The sequence below is a fragment of the Sinocyclocheilus rhinocerous genome, unplaced genomic scaffold (genome assembly GCF_001515625.1).
Source record: "Sinocyclocheilus rhinocerous isolate Xijiao unplaced genomic scaffold, SAMN03320098_v1.1 scaffold53, whole genome shotgun sequence".
Classification (NCBI taxonomy): Eukaryota; Metazoa; Chordata; class Actinopteri; order Cypriniformes; family Cyprinidae; genus Sinocyclocheilus; species Sinocyclocheilus rhinocerous.
The window spans coordinates 3,240,468-3,255,408 of NW_015645538.1; the positions used below are offsets into that span (position 1 = coordinate 3,240,468).

Here is a 14,941-nt window from a genome sequence, read left to right on the forward strand (position 1 = left end):
TTTTTTGTGTCAGACATGTGTCACTTTGCTCACATCTGATTGGTCCAATTTCAGTTTGAGATCTCTTACCCAGAACATAACCTGCCCTGGAGCAGGTTAGCTGTGCAGTGTAAGTTACTATGGCAATGAACGCCACTAAAAGCCAAGCCACTTTCATGGTACCTAAAACCCAGGATTGGTGCAAACTAAACTGAAATTTACCTGGCTAGCTAGCTAATCCAGCTTCATGATACAGGCCCCAGTTGCAGACCTGAAAATATACAAATGAATGTGAAAGTGAAAACCGGAGGCCTCTCAACTTAGCAATTTTATAGCGCTGGGTTGGTGAACATATTAAATTAAGGTAAAAATGTAGAATCTTGTTTAATTATTCCAAACATATCCAAAACATGAGAAGATAATAAAACAACCAAAACATTTCTTACAGTTCATTGTTGTTTCCGTTGTTTTCCAGGCTGTTGCCAATACGAATCTGAGAGCTCCTCTAATTCGCTCTTGGCAACAGTCTCCACGATTAGTGATGATAACCTTGCTGACACTGTAGACTCTTTTGAGGTCGATACTCCACCATGGGGTAAACTCCGTTTTAGTGCGAGTGCATGAGCCCTCGTGGTAATCCGTGTCTCTGTTTCCATCTACTGCATTGAGCATCTCCAATCGGGTCGCGTGTTGAGGGCTGAACAGCTTTGACGTTAAGGGCAAGATTCTCTGTTCAATATGATATGAAATCGAGAACAATCTAATTAATTAGTCATGATAAGCAATGGTTACCTAATCTCTCTTATTTTGAAATCCAGACATTTTTTATTATTCGAAACGTACCTGTCAAATCAGCAACGCAAAGCCCAGGAAAAGGTGTGAACAACAAAATCACAAGTACCCCCATTTTGATCTAAGACATAACAATACAACACATAATCTTAGCATAGGATTAATTATTTTCAACATCTCATCCATTTTTACAAATATATATAAAAGTACCCCATGAACCCATAATGAGACATGAATCTGACTGTGAGTTATGGACAATAATACAACAACAGCTTTAAAGGGTTAGTTCACCCAAAAATTTAAATTAGCCCATAAATTACTCACCCTCAAGTCATCCTAGGTGTATATGACTTTCTTTTTTCAGACGAATCCAGTCGGAGTTATATTAAAAATTGTCTTTGATCTTTCAAGCTGTTTAATGCCACTCAGCGGGTGTTGCATGCATCAGTCCAAAAGAAGTTAAATAAAAAGCGCCCATCCATAAAAAGAAGGTGTCTCACACTGCTCCGGGGGGTGAACAAAGGCCTCCTGTAGTGAATCGATGTGTTTTTGTAAGAAAAATATCCATATTCAAAACGTAATAATCACTTTCATGTAGCTTGCGCCAACAGTTGTACACGGAAGCAGCTCCGGGCGGATGACGTATGATGGCGGCGTTGCGCATGCGCCGCTCAGAAGTGATGCACACGGAAGCGCAGTAGAGAGATCAAAACAAAACAACGGTCACTTATTAGAAGTACAAAACAAGGATTTGTAAAGAAGAATGTCGGAGGATTTCGATATAAGCCAAGAGGAGACTGGTTTTCCTTTGCTAAAGTAAGGAAACATTGCTTCCTTTGCTCCTGTTAACAAAAGTTGGTTTTCAATGACTTGAGGGTGAGTAATTTATGGGCTAACTTTCATTTTTGGGTGAACTAACCCTTTAAACCTATAGTGCATGTGGATGAAATAGCTGATTTAATATCCTGATTGGAAGTGCAATAAATTCATTAGCATGTTCCACTGATGGTGCTGGAAATAGATCTACACCATGATTCTTACTTTTCTGTTCTCAGTTTAAAAGTGTTTGAAGCTCAGATCAACACGAGTGAGTTGATTTTTTTATGTGTTTACCTCTGTGCTCTTGCTGCCTGGGAAAAAGAGGACACTTTCTGCTCATTCACTACTCGCTCAAGCAACAATAACTCCCTCAGTATGGCCAAGTATGGTGTCCCATACTCGATTTGAGTATGAGCATTTCACCCATCCAAGTGCACACACACGGCAGTGAGTAGTGAAGCCAAGTTCGGTGCCTTGCTCAAGGGTCTCTCACCTCTAGTATTGAGAGTAGAAGAGAGCGCTGGTCATTCACTCCCACTGTCAGAGAGTGCAGTTTTCCCTGAAAACCAGTATGACTGCAAATTTGACAATAATTTATGCAAGAGTAGCTAATTTTATGTGACTTACATTTTAATACAATATTGTCCATTTTGACTGTTTTTGCTCAATTTGGTTAACGATGAAAATAGTTACTTACTCATTATAACATTCACTTACTGCCACCTACTGGCGATTTACTTCCATATTTAAAAGTAGCTCATCTTTGCATTTTTGTCCAACATTTCATATTTGTATAATTTAAAATATATATATATTTAAAACACCAAGCTCATAACATTATTTATGCTGTTGTAATTTTGTATTTTGACTGTTTTTGCTCAATTTGGTTAACGATGAAAATAGTTACTTACTCATTATGACATTCACTTACTGCCACCTACTGGCGATTTACTTCCATATTTAAAAGTAGCTCATCTTTGCATTTTTGTCCAACATTTCATATTTGTATAATTTAAAATATATATATATTTAAAACACCAAGCTCATAACATTATTTATGCTGTTGTAATTTTGCAGTGTAAATGCATTCATGCTACATTTCAGCTTCATTAAACTGTCTTGTGTAAATGCCTCTAAATACCACTTCTGCTTCTGTTTCTTCTGCAGTGGAAAGATCGGTTTTGTTAACACTGATTTCATTTGATTGGAAACAACCCTATAGTGTCTTATTATATTAAATGAAATTCTTAAAAAAAGAAAAAGTAAGAATTTGATATCAAAGATGACGTATACATTTAATAAGGTTAGGGAAAATACTCTTTATATAGTCTAAAATTACCTGGAAATAAATTTAAGTAAATTTTAGTATGCAATAACTTTAGTCATAAAATGCAATTTCCTAACAACAAACTTTTGACTGGTGGAAAAACAAATTTTTGGAAAACCACTAGCCACAGTGGCTGGTGAGCAAAAAAGTCATGCCCTGTATACAGTGAATATTTTTGTATTTAGTTATTGCAGTTAAAATGTGGTGTTTAACCGGAGGAAGGTGGTGGGGGTGCTTGACAGGTGTCAAACACTAGAAAGGGGTGCACACTACAAAAATTTGCTAACCACTGTTCTAAATAAAGAGTGGAGCATAGGCTAAGCGTTGCAATATGAATCAACCTACGTTTCCCTAAACTGGGGCACAATGGCTGTATGTTTATTGATATCAAAGGGGACAGAGGATGGATCAAGTGGTGGAGAGACATCAGGGACATGCAGGATTCAATTGCACGGCCAAACCGTCTGCAGGCTTCACTGGCTCCAGCTCAATCTGTCGCAATATTATCTGCCGCAATATCATCCTCAATTTCAGCGCCAGCGCCTAGAGGGCGTATGCCCATGTCACGATCAGCACCCAGACACCAAAACATGTATACTTTTCTAAAGACTCAAAATAATAGTCTTAATTTCCCTCTTGAGAGCCTGCTTCAGAATAGGAATTTGGAAATTACTTGCAATAGCGATCATCCTTCATGCATTTCTCAGATCTAGATTGGATTATTGATAAATGCTTGCAACTCAAACAAGACCATGATTGTCCTGGCCAGCAATAAACTCACACACAATATAACACACTGCATTAATATTTGCACTATCCAACACAACACCTGCAATCTAAGCACAATGCCACCAAAGGTTTTTTTTTTTTTAATAATATCCCGGACAAGCCCCCATGTTATGTTACGACCTCAGGTGGGGAGGCCAAGGGGTTAGGAGATGTAACATTAACTATATTTATATACATAAGGCAAGACAACAAACTAAGATGTGGGGCAAAATAAGTCAAATATGTCGTTACAATATTTACACAAGGTGGTATGGGCAGTACAAAAAAGGTAAAGGATGTAAAAGGAATATGTACAATATTTACAATGAGTATCAACACACAAGCAAGGGAGAAGGGCGACAACTAAAATAAATAATCAAAACCAAACAGCCCAACTACATACCCTTCTATACTGACTGAAACAAATCAAAGAGAATGAAAATAAATGTCTTTGACGTCAATGAAACCCTATCTAAACGACACTCTCTAGCCAAAACTAACGCACAGAGTGCGGCACTCACCCCTTACCTGGTGTGTCTACAGACTAGTAGAACCGTAATATGATGATGGATTAAATGAAAGAGTGGATGAGCAAAATCAAAAGCTCCCACTGGTGTTCTGGCATCCTGGTTTTATGGATGCTGGCATGCAGGGATTGGTGGTACGGAGGTGATGATGTCAGCAGTTAACAGGTATGTGGCCTGAGTAAGGGTTTGACATCACAACAAACAAACATAACCAACATGCATGTTTGTAAATGTAAAGAATTTGTTACAAAAATCAGATACATTTTCTGTTAGGATCATTGAGCTAAAATAGTAGGCAAATAGAATTTTTTTTTTTTTAAGTGCTGCAAAGTAAGAGAAGAACTGTGCAACATTTGTTTTTCCCCATATTTTTACAAGCAGCATCCTTCATTTGCCCAAAACACCAGTAACACGCACAAAAATTAACACCAGCATTTGTAGCAAGGTAAGTTATACTCCAAGGCTATTCTATTCTCATCAAATTAACCGAGGAAATTCACAAGATGTGGAAGGAAAGCTCATTCGTGGAAATTCTGCCCAGGTAGGGAGGCTGAATGTAGGCAGTGTAAGAAGAAACAACATTTTGGACAGGAAAGAGACTCAAGACCATTTTGGAAAGTTATTCATCAGAGGAAATTGTGTTTATGGGAGAAATAAACAAAGTAAAATTGTAAAGTTTTATTTTTATACCATTCTGAATTGATAGACAAAAAGATGAGATGTGGATTTAAGATTTGGAGCTGAATAAACAGTTATGTGGGCAGATCAGATTCCAATCGGATACACAAATAATCAGAATCTTTGTCTATAGCCTTCAGGAACCAGTTTGTATGCCCAAGGATTGTTGATTTCAGTCTCATATTTCAAACTTTCTTCTAAAGAAAGGGTGGAGCAGACTTCCTCGGCTAAATGTTGAAATATGAATCAACCTCAGTTTCCCTAAACTGGGCCACTATGGCTATGTTTACTGATATCAAAGGTGACCAAGTGGTGGAGACACATCAGGGACTTGTGAAAGATTCGACTGCCATTTGAATGGGAGTTGAGCCCTAAGAGCAGTGATGGCCTTGACTGATATATTTGATATGTAGACTTTGTGTGTGCATCAAGTTAACCACACCTCGATCTACATTTTGAGCCAGCTCAAATAAAAGCAACTAATGGAATCTTGTGCATTTCAATCAATGCCCCACACTTGTTGTACTATTTAACCAGTTCTCATGAAACTTTTTTACTGGTAATAAACCAATGGCAGATCCCTAAGAAAGTGAAAGTAAAGTAAAAACTTCTTCACTTTCCTATCTACTTTTACAACATTTTTAGCACCCTAGATTATTCTCAAAGGCCATTCTATTCTCATTTAATGAAATTCACAAAATTTAGTTTTTTAGCCTTGCTTGCACTATATTAGGCCAGTTAACTGCAGTTAAAACAGGCAAACAGAAATACAAAATAAATAAAAAGAAACATGCAACCTCACTGCATGTTACTCTAACAACATGTAAAACCTGTTTAGTGCCACAACTAAGGAAATGCTAGATATATTGTATAAAGTTTTCACTTTAAGAAAAATACAGTGCACTTACCGTGATTTTTTTTGATGTTAGTTTTTTTGCTTCAGGGATGAGTGGACTGAGGTGTAACTTCATCTCGTTGCTCATCACTTAGTCTGCCAATAAAATAAGAACATCATCAAGGCATCATTAATAATAACACAGTACACATGTGCATAAACAAACCACCTTCTCTCTCCTTTTAACTCTCACCTGCAAACACCTCGACTTTACACAGAGTGAGTTTTTCCTGTTCCCAGGTAGAAAAATGTTGACATATCTCCCTTTAACAGGCTTAAAATCAAATGTTTTTGTGCCTCCAGATGGAATGAGCCGAACAGTTGCAGCACAAAAAGAAAAAGTCATAGTAATCAAAAAGGCAAAATTAAACATTCAAATTTGCATTCAAATGCAAATTTGTATTCAAAGGATTTTTTGAGAGTAATTATGCATTTATTTCATCTTATGCATTTTCTAAACATGCAAAAAGTTTTGAAATGTGAAAGTTTTTAACAAAGAGAAAGACAAAAGTAGAACAAAAGTATTTACTATAAAAAGTGTGGCAAAGTGTATGAAAAGAGAGAGTGACACTTACAGCTTATTGCTGTTGCCAATATTTTCCAGGTTGTTGCCGGTACGGACAATTAAACAATTTTTTAAAACAATAAATAAAATAAAAAAAACAGTTATGCACAAATTAATAAGCACTTAAATACATTTTATCACCGATTCATCTTCTCTCTCTTTCCTTTACCTGCAAATACCTGAAATTCACACAAAGTAAGGTATTTAAAAATGTTGACTTATTGCCCTCTAAAGGCCTTAAACTCAAATGTTCCCGTGACTCCAGCTGGAATGCGCTCAATGATGGCAGCCCTGTTAAAAAACACAGGGACAGAGAAATACAGACAGACACAGCAATCAAAAATGCAAATAGCATACTACATACATTTCTACTATGCTCTTGCATGAACTTGGGTGTTTCAAGAATGTGTTACAAAAATCAGATAAACTGTCTGTCTGGACCACTGCTGTTACACATGAGAAATAGTAATAGTAAAAATAGTACAGTAGTGAAATAGTAACAAAATAGAATGTTTTTTTTTGCTGAAAAGTAAGTTACAATGTTTATTGCTAAATTCACACATAAAATTTAAATTGTACTTATAAATTTAGTAGTTAGTTCTACTTTTAAGGAGGTTTGGGCTGTTTTGTGCCCCATTGGTGTGTGTTGTTGCCTATATGTTTGTTGTAGCATCATATTTGAATGCCCAAGCCTGGCCTTTAATTGAGAATATTTCATGCTTAGCACTGATTACAAATATGTTAATATAGCCACGTGCATGTTTCGGAAATTTAAAAAGGTTTATTTGTGTTATGGTTTGCCACTTTGCCCAAACACTAAACCACGCGGCGGCAGTATTCATCGAACACTCAAAAATCAATTGCGCATGTCTTACGTCGAAATTGGAAGTGGGAGGGTTTTTTTAAATCTTCTTTTAGTAATAATCGTTCAGTGGCACGGACAGGTATTGCGGAGCTCATGTTTCATTAATACTGTCTTAAAAAAAAAAAAAATACCGTTTCTTGCATGTGTTATACAGTTCGTCGTGTTACGTTCTACCAGCTTTATCTCGGTTGACGAACGTCAAGTTGGATTCAATGCGGCGCTGCCTACGCATTTAAATGCGTTTGCTCTTGTGAATATTTTAATTAACAGTTTTTCTTAAATCAACAATTTGTGATCAGTATAAACTGTAATATGTTTATTTTCCAGTGCATTGAGGAAATTTGAGTTCATTTATGCGGGACACAAGTTAAGGTAGCACACAAATGCACGTTTTTGTTATCGTTAATCGCAGTTGACTTCAGTAATGCTTCCGTGCAGCGGCGTTTCGAGGATCAAATTGAAGAGGGATTCGTTTAAGCTCGGTAACAAATTAGAGCCGACCAAACGCAGATGGACTGGACCTAAAACTGTGTCTGGTTTAAATCCACTTGCCGATCGTGGCATACAGGTACAAGACCAAGCCAGTTCTCCAGCTCCGGAGGCAGCAGATGTCGTTTCCCCAGAACGAAACGCCAACGAAAACTGCGCCACAGCCGACCGCGAACCACCGTCCCAATTTGACGGGCAAGCGAGCTCCAAACAAGACGCTCATGCGGAACATGACGGCTGCAGAGGGGGTTATAATCAAGGTACTTTCCCATCCACAGTCAGTGGCTTTAGTAACTGTCAACGGGGAGGAACTAAAGCTCAGAGTACCTGTACAAGGAGTCAGCCACCGTCCAAAAAGACGCCGAAACGGTTGTCCGAACATAGAAAAGAGTTTTTCTACCGTTTGCGTTTAGCTTTGTGCTTAAAACGTCGAAATGGCGGGAAGCGTGTGATTCACGGGCCGACAGAAGTGCAGTGCCACGCTCTGTCGTTTATAAACAGTAACGTGTCGGTTGAGTCAGATAATATTTCTATTAAATCCACGGTCTGTGGAGAACCAGTGGAACAAACTCCACCTGCCCAACTAGGTCCAAAGTACGATCAAAACACTGGCTGCCCAGATTATTTGGGGCAAGAAAAGCCTCGTGCTGGAAGGGGAAGACCGATGAAACTGTTTATTGATCATTTTGGTGGCCCTGATGGACGGGTGAAAACTACCATCAAGACGGACGCTCGGCGAGCCCGTGCAAGTAAACCCAGGCGCGCTATTTCTGGACAAACACCAAGTAAGGGTCAAGACGTTGCTGTACATACAAATAAGGGTTAATACTGGGGGTAATTTAGTGGAAAACATGTTTATGTGGTATTTATTTCCAGACCTCATGTTTCACAGGCAACAAAAAATCTGTTGGGGTAACTACATGCCCTTCAAGAGGTAGAAGAGATAAGCAAGAGTTTAAGGGCATTTGCAAAATTGTATTGATATACTTTCCTAAAGTGATACTCCACCCAAATAAATTAAAGTTCTCTTATCGTTTACCTGACCCTTATGCCATCCCTGATGTGACTTTTTTCAGATGAACATTTAAAAATAATAACAATCCATGTCTGTGAGTCTATATAATGCAAGTGGATTGAAACCCAAAAGTTGATGCTTAAAAAAACCACACAATGTCATTGTAATGGTAATCCATCTGACCCCAATGAATGAATCAATGGGCCAGAAGTGATGGTTTATAGTTTAAGTTTAAAATTAAGCGTATTCAATCATTTTTCATATGCCTATCTTTGCAATTCAAAAGACATCGATTAATTCACTGGCATCATATAAGCAACATTGTGAACAAGGTTGGTGTTGTTTTTGAAGCATCAACTTTTGGGTCACTATCCACTTGTATTATATTGCCTCAGAGAGATGGATTTTCCTTCTAAAAATCTCCATTTGTGTTCATCTGAACAAAAAGGCATATCTAGACACAAGAGGATGAGTACATGGACGAATTAAAATTTTGGGGTGAAGAATCCCTTTAAGATAAGATCACTCTGATTAATGGAGTTTAATGGAATCATCAGGGTTTTGGGAGATAGTTATAGCTAGGCTCTTTATATTAGTATTGCATTTTTGCTCTCACCCTTCTCACCTTCTTTGTCTCTGATTGCAGATATCAGTTCAAAACTTGAGCTGAGACGACAGCTTAGGTCAGACACAAGGAAAAACCGCAAACGATTGGTGAAAAATTCATGCTGTGCTTTGTGTGGTGATGTAAAATACACTCCTCCCCCTAGTAAGAATCTGGCCCCTTTACTCAGTCACAGATCTAGAGCTGACCGCCCCAGCCAGACTGTGTGCCAGAAAGATGCTGGTCATATCTCAGAGTCCCCGACCGCAATGAATTTCCGCTTCGAGAAATACCCCATGGTGAATCTGTGCGATGTAGCCAGAGTGTTTGACATAGCCTCTCGTGATTTCTCATGTGTCTTACCAGCCGTACTAAGACAAAAGAGGAAGTGCAAAAGAGTACAGTGCTTAAGGAAAAAATTTGATTTTCTTGTGCATCCTCATCTCCACGGCATCAAGGAGTGTAGAAGTAAGATTGCCAACCAGTCCTGGGAAGTTTCCACACCAACCCATAGCTGTGCTTCTTTTTCATCAGGTGATCCACCATCTGGAGCTACGGGCAGCACGTATGTTTCAGACACAGCTGAGACTCCTGATGGATCTGCCAAGGAATGGGATGCTTGTCTTGCAAGGAATCTAGACTGCGAGAGTATGAGACAGACCGACGTCGAAGGGACTGACTCGGTACTCCCAGGGTGTGATGACAATGGTCCTGTTTTGCATTTCTGTGAGAAAGACCAGGCCTGTCCAATGAAAAACATCTCTGAAAGTCCTACCAGCCAGGCGCGTCGTGTACCACCTCTAATACTCAGACGGGTTGCTGTCAATGGTTTTGGTTTCAGAGGTGGTGATGATGATGGGGAGAACAGTTGTCATTCACTGGATGAAGAGAAAGAGGAAGACAGTAGTAATGAGGATTCTGACAGTGAAGTGAACTCGCCTGAGAGTTTCTCCTGCCAGCGAGTGCAAGCCTACATATTTTTCCCTCAATCATCATGCGCTCGCACATACAAGACCTGGCCCTTCCCTAGAACGGGCCCTCCTAACGACCCCAGGTCACCGCTGCGCACTGGACCCCGCTGGATTGTAACCACTTCATTTCCTGCTATAGTTCAAACTCCTCTCAGTGGAGCACCTGAATGCTTATCAGATAAAGACATTCAAAACGAAATGTCCAAACCCACAAAGCAAAGCAAAAGTAGTCATGAAACAAGAGAGGTACTGGAGGGGCAACCACTTTGTTCATTTGTGCCAGGTGAGAACACATTAGCAGTGTTGGAAAGGACTCAGAAAGGTCGAGCACAAAGTCTTAATCCAAGTCATACAATGACACAGGATAGTTTTATTTCGAGACTTGCAGACCACAACAGTTACAGTTTAGAAAGTAGAGACATACTGGAGCAGCATCCTTCTGCTTTTGGTGAAAAACCGCCCACTTGCACACCTGAAAGGACTCCAAGGGGACTAGTGCACAGTCCAAAAGTCATATTGACTCATGTTTCCAAACCTGCAGAGCCTGAGTCAAACCAAAGTCTGAAGAAAGCTTTGGAGGATGTTCTTGAGTCCTCTGTACCTGCAGTGACTGAACAGGTTAACATCTGGAAATTTAATGGTCTTGGCTATGCAACATCATTAGAGGAGTGCAGTCTTTTAAAAAATCATTGCCTGCTCAAGAAGTCCGATCAGAAAGCGCTCTCAAGTGGGTCCGAAATTCAGGCTGAGTTCATAAGGGATGAAGATCAAAAATTGTCCAAAGATGTATCGGATCTTGAGATCAGTACCCATCCTGTTAGCCAAACCTCAAGAGCTCAGTCAGTTGAGGATCAAGAGTGGAACGAAAATAGTGACGGACAAACTCTCTATAACCCTGGGTTGCTTTCGGAAATATGTCTTAAAGTAGAAATGCTAAAAGCACAGCATCCTCCTTTAGTGACGACAACATCCGCAATGGACCAGGATGCTGATGCCACACTGCATACAGCCGGCAGCAATCCTGACTTTTCAGGAGAAGAGAAGCAAAAGCAAGAATTCGACAGCTGTACAGTTACAGACTCCTCTTCTGAAGATGAAAACGAACATGTCACTAGTCTGTCATCAGATGACTCTGTGGAGCATGATGCTGCTGTGAGCTCACAGTCTAATAGCGATGGGACAAGTCCGATGAATGATGAAGAACAAGGCCCCACCCCTCCACAATTTCCAGCGGTTGCCGACAGCTTCCTGGATGTTTCTCGAGCATATGAAGAAGACGTCCTTGTACTGGACGTCATACAAGATGATCCAGAGTTATTTGGGGCTGTTGTCACTGAAACTGTGAGTAAACAGGACACATCAGCAGAGGAGAATGGAAAGTCACCGCCGAAGACAGAGAAACTACAAACAGGGAACCATTGCAAGATTGTCTGGGACCTAAATGTAGATGGGTAAGTCATTTAATATTTAATAATTGTACATAATTATAGATCTTTTTAAATGCCGGAAGAAGGCCATATGACTGAAAGATTGCTGTTTGCATGAATGTCTTTTTTTAATGATACATGTAGCTTTAGCATTTGTTCGGTTTCTTCAGTTTGCCTTCATGTCATTTTTTTTTTTTAAAGCTCCAGTGAATCTTGCCCAACTGCTGCAGACGTCAAGACTGATAGTGTGAAAGATGGCGGTTCTCTGACAGGTCTGACTGAAATATTTTGAACCATGTTAATTTGATTTTTGTTACTGTCCGAATGCTGATTTATAAGTTTAATTAGTGTGTGCAAAGGTCCCATTGTCTTTATGGATAAAATTTAGTTTTCCTTCAAATATTCAGATTTATTTTTACAAAAAAAGTGACACAACTTCTGTTTCTCACCTACAGTTAAGGAGACAGACAATTACAGAGCTCAGCCTGACCAGGGAATGAGTATTTCAAATTCAGAGGTCAGTTTGTATGTCTCTAAAACATTTTGTATTTGTAATAATATTGCTGACAACTTAACTGCATTCTGATAATTTAATGTGCTTTTTATTTGGCCATTATGTTCCCATAGTAAATGTGGTTTCTCCTCAGCCAAAAGGGCCTGTAAGATTTTATGGGAAATCTGTTTGTTGCTGCTATTGGCACAGAAATTAAACTGTTTTTTTTTTTTTACAATTATATGATTTTTTTTGTTCTGAACACATTGTGATGAGCTGAGGGTTGATATTTGATATCTTCTTGCAGAATGCCACAGACTGCAATAACAACCAAGAGATGAGACAAACAAATGGTATTACTGTAACAAACACAAGAGAATCAAGACTTGTGATGGACACATGCAGTAACGGTAGGTCCAAAACAAACATCAACTGGTTCTGTGGCACTTTAAATATAGAAAATCTGAGATTAATCTACCTGAAATGTTTATAATTTCGCTTAAGAATTGAGTGTATGTATGTGTTCAAATAATTAATCTAAGCAAAACTGTCACATTCTGTTTTATGTCCCAAGGGTATGAAGTGACTCCAAAAGAGACTTCCACTTTGAGAACTTTAAACAGTAATGTGAGTATACTCCCATCTGCAACATGGATAGATGAGAGAGCTATTCTATTCATTCTACCATGACTTTACTGCTTTTGAATGGATTATCTACATAATAGCCCATTTCCAACCAAACTTCTCTCTGTGTCTTCAGTATTGTTGGTTCTACTTTAGTGAATATAACTCCTGCATGCGAAGTGTCTGTTGGTTCCCGCACATACCAAGAGATGGAGATGAAAAGGTGTGTGTTATAATGTCATTCTGGTTCAGTGTTTTTTTTTTTTTTTGTACGAGTGCAAGTTGCGCCTGAGTCATGTGTTTGTAGGCTATGATTGTCTTGAGGCTTGTTTTTTATGTTTCAGTTCTGCATGGATACAGTGAAGAAGTTCTGTCATACTGGGAAACATGCTCTTATTCTACGAGCAGGTAACGGGACTTTATTAAAGCAATTATGCTGATGAATAATCCCAGGTTGACTGAATGGCTTTTCTGTCTGTCTTCCTATGTGAAGTGGAGGTGTTTATGGGATATTACAGCAGTTGTTCTCCCAGCGTGAGTTTCAGCGAGGAGATTGTCAATTCTCTGCTGTCGTCTCTCCTTAATTTTTGTTTGCTGAGAGAATTTGAGGCAGTCATTAACTTGCTTCTCAAACACAAGAGGCTGGTGAGTGTGGTTGCTTGAAATCATTTGCTTTTTTGGAATTTAATTTGAGATATATAATACTTTTTGTTTTGTTTTTCTTATGTCAGCCTCCACCTGAGATTATGTTAGCCGTTTTTAAACTTGTGATGGAAAGAGGGCTGATTAACGCTGTACCTGAGCTCATTCACCTCACTTCAAAGGTAATGCTCACATTCAAAGCATCAGATCACAGTATTATATATATGGAGTTAAGAGATGGTGCCCTATTGCATCTTATTTCAGATTAGCTTTAACGTCCATTTAATGTGTGCTTGTATGTTTAGATTGTCGAGGCAGGATGTGTATTCAGTGTGGATCAGTGTGAGGTCATGCAGAATCATCTCCAAATGATGCAGGTTCCTAGACAGCAGATGGACATTTTCCTTGCTGTTAAATGCAGGTATGCACCCTCCCACAGCAGAGCATTTGCATTATTGCACTTTGTTGTTTTATCTTATTACATTACAGTGAAATCATATGATGTCACACAAACATGTTGTTATATTTGTAGAGCTCTGGTAACTAATCCCCATACCTCCGAGCTGTCAGATCTGGCCCAGGCTGTTGTTAGAGTTGAGGTAAGATTACTACTTCATTTTCCATAATACTTCTGTAGACGTGTATATACACTTTTTGCTCCATTTTCATTTCTATATACTGCCATTAACATAAAAATGCCATTATTTTCAGTATAATTTGTTTGTGTGTGTGGCCAGATGCTGAAGCATCAGGAAGACTGGGCTGGACTGGCTCTAGTATTCTGCAATGTTTGTGTTGGGTCACACAGTCAAATGGAACTTCTCAGGTTTTGCTGCTGCGTTACCATGGCACTGCTGAAGGAGCCCAAAGGCAAACTCACCCTACCGTATGAGCTGTTTGCTGAATCAGGTATACATTGTGAAGTAATTAATATGTACAGTAGCACTCAAAAGTTTGGAGTTAGAAAGATTTTTAAAAAACCTTTTTATTTTTTTTTATGCTCTTAGTGGAACACATTAGGGTTGTAACTATGAGATTTTCACGGTATGATAATCGTCTCAGAAAATTTCACGGTTATCACGGTATATATTAAACAATAATTCTTATCAGTAACAATGACTCTTACAAGAACAAGTTATTTGAGTAAGCAAATCCTTTATTACAACAATCTTGAAACCATTTGAATGAAAGTATTGAAGTCTCCCTTCTGAAAAAATTAAAAAAACAATAAATAATAAAATAAAGATTAAAAAAAATAAAGCTGTACACCTTATGTATATCTATATCACACTTTAACATTTTAATTAATGTTTTTAAATGAAAATTTACAACTTAAAAAGTTAAAACATGGACATGATATTCCTTGAAAACAATGTTTAAATAAATTATTTTATTATAAAGAATATTATTATTGTTGTTATTATAACTTTGAAGTACATTGTACAATGCTAATATATTTCT

At 38.5% G+C, this 14,941-nt stretch overlaps 1 protein-coding gene and 1 pseudogene across 1 annotated transcript in view; one reads left to right on the plus strand and one right to left on the minus strand.

Annotated features, from left to right (window-relative positions):
- The window catches only part of LOC107706143 (uncharacterized), an 8,125-nt pseudogene extending 2,065 nt beyond the window's left edge, over nt 1-6,060 (minus strand).
- A 1,184-nt stretch (nt 6,061-7,244) lies between these two features.
- Nucleotides 7,245-14,941, plus strand: part of topaz1 (testis and ovary specific TOPAZ 1) — a 10,603-nt gene continuing 2,906 nt past the window's right edge. The window contains exons 1-13 of the mRNA XM_016509725.1: nt 7,245-8,489; nt 9,366-11,745; nt 11,923-11,993; nt 12,177-12,238; nt 12,522-12,624; nt 12,789-12,841; nt 12,975-13,061; nt 13,183-13,246; nt 13,332-13,483; nt 13,570-13,662; nt 13,786-13,901; nt 14,013-14,079; nt 14,218-14,389. Of these exons, the coding sequence (XP_016365211.1) occupies nt 7,640-8,489; nt 9,366-11,745; nt 11,923-11,993; nt 12,177-12,238; nt 12,522-12,624; nt 12,789-12,841; nt 12,975-13,061; nt 13,183-13,246; nt 13,332-13,483; nt 13,570-13,662; nt 13,786-13,901; nt 14,013-14,079; nt 14,218-14,389 (4,270 nt within the window). The 5' untranslated portion in view covers nt 7,245-7,639. The remainder of the gene's footprint in view (nt 8,490-9,365; nt 11,746-11,922; nt 11,994-12,176; nt 12,239-12,521; nt 12,625-12,788; nt 12,842-12,974; nt 13,062-13,182; nt 13,247-13,331; nt 13,484-13,569; nt 13,663-13,785; nt 13,902-14,012; nt 14,080-14,217; nt 14,390-14,941) is intronic.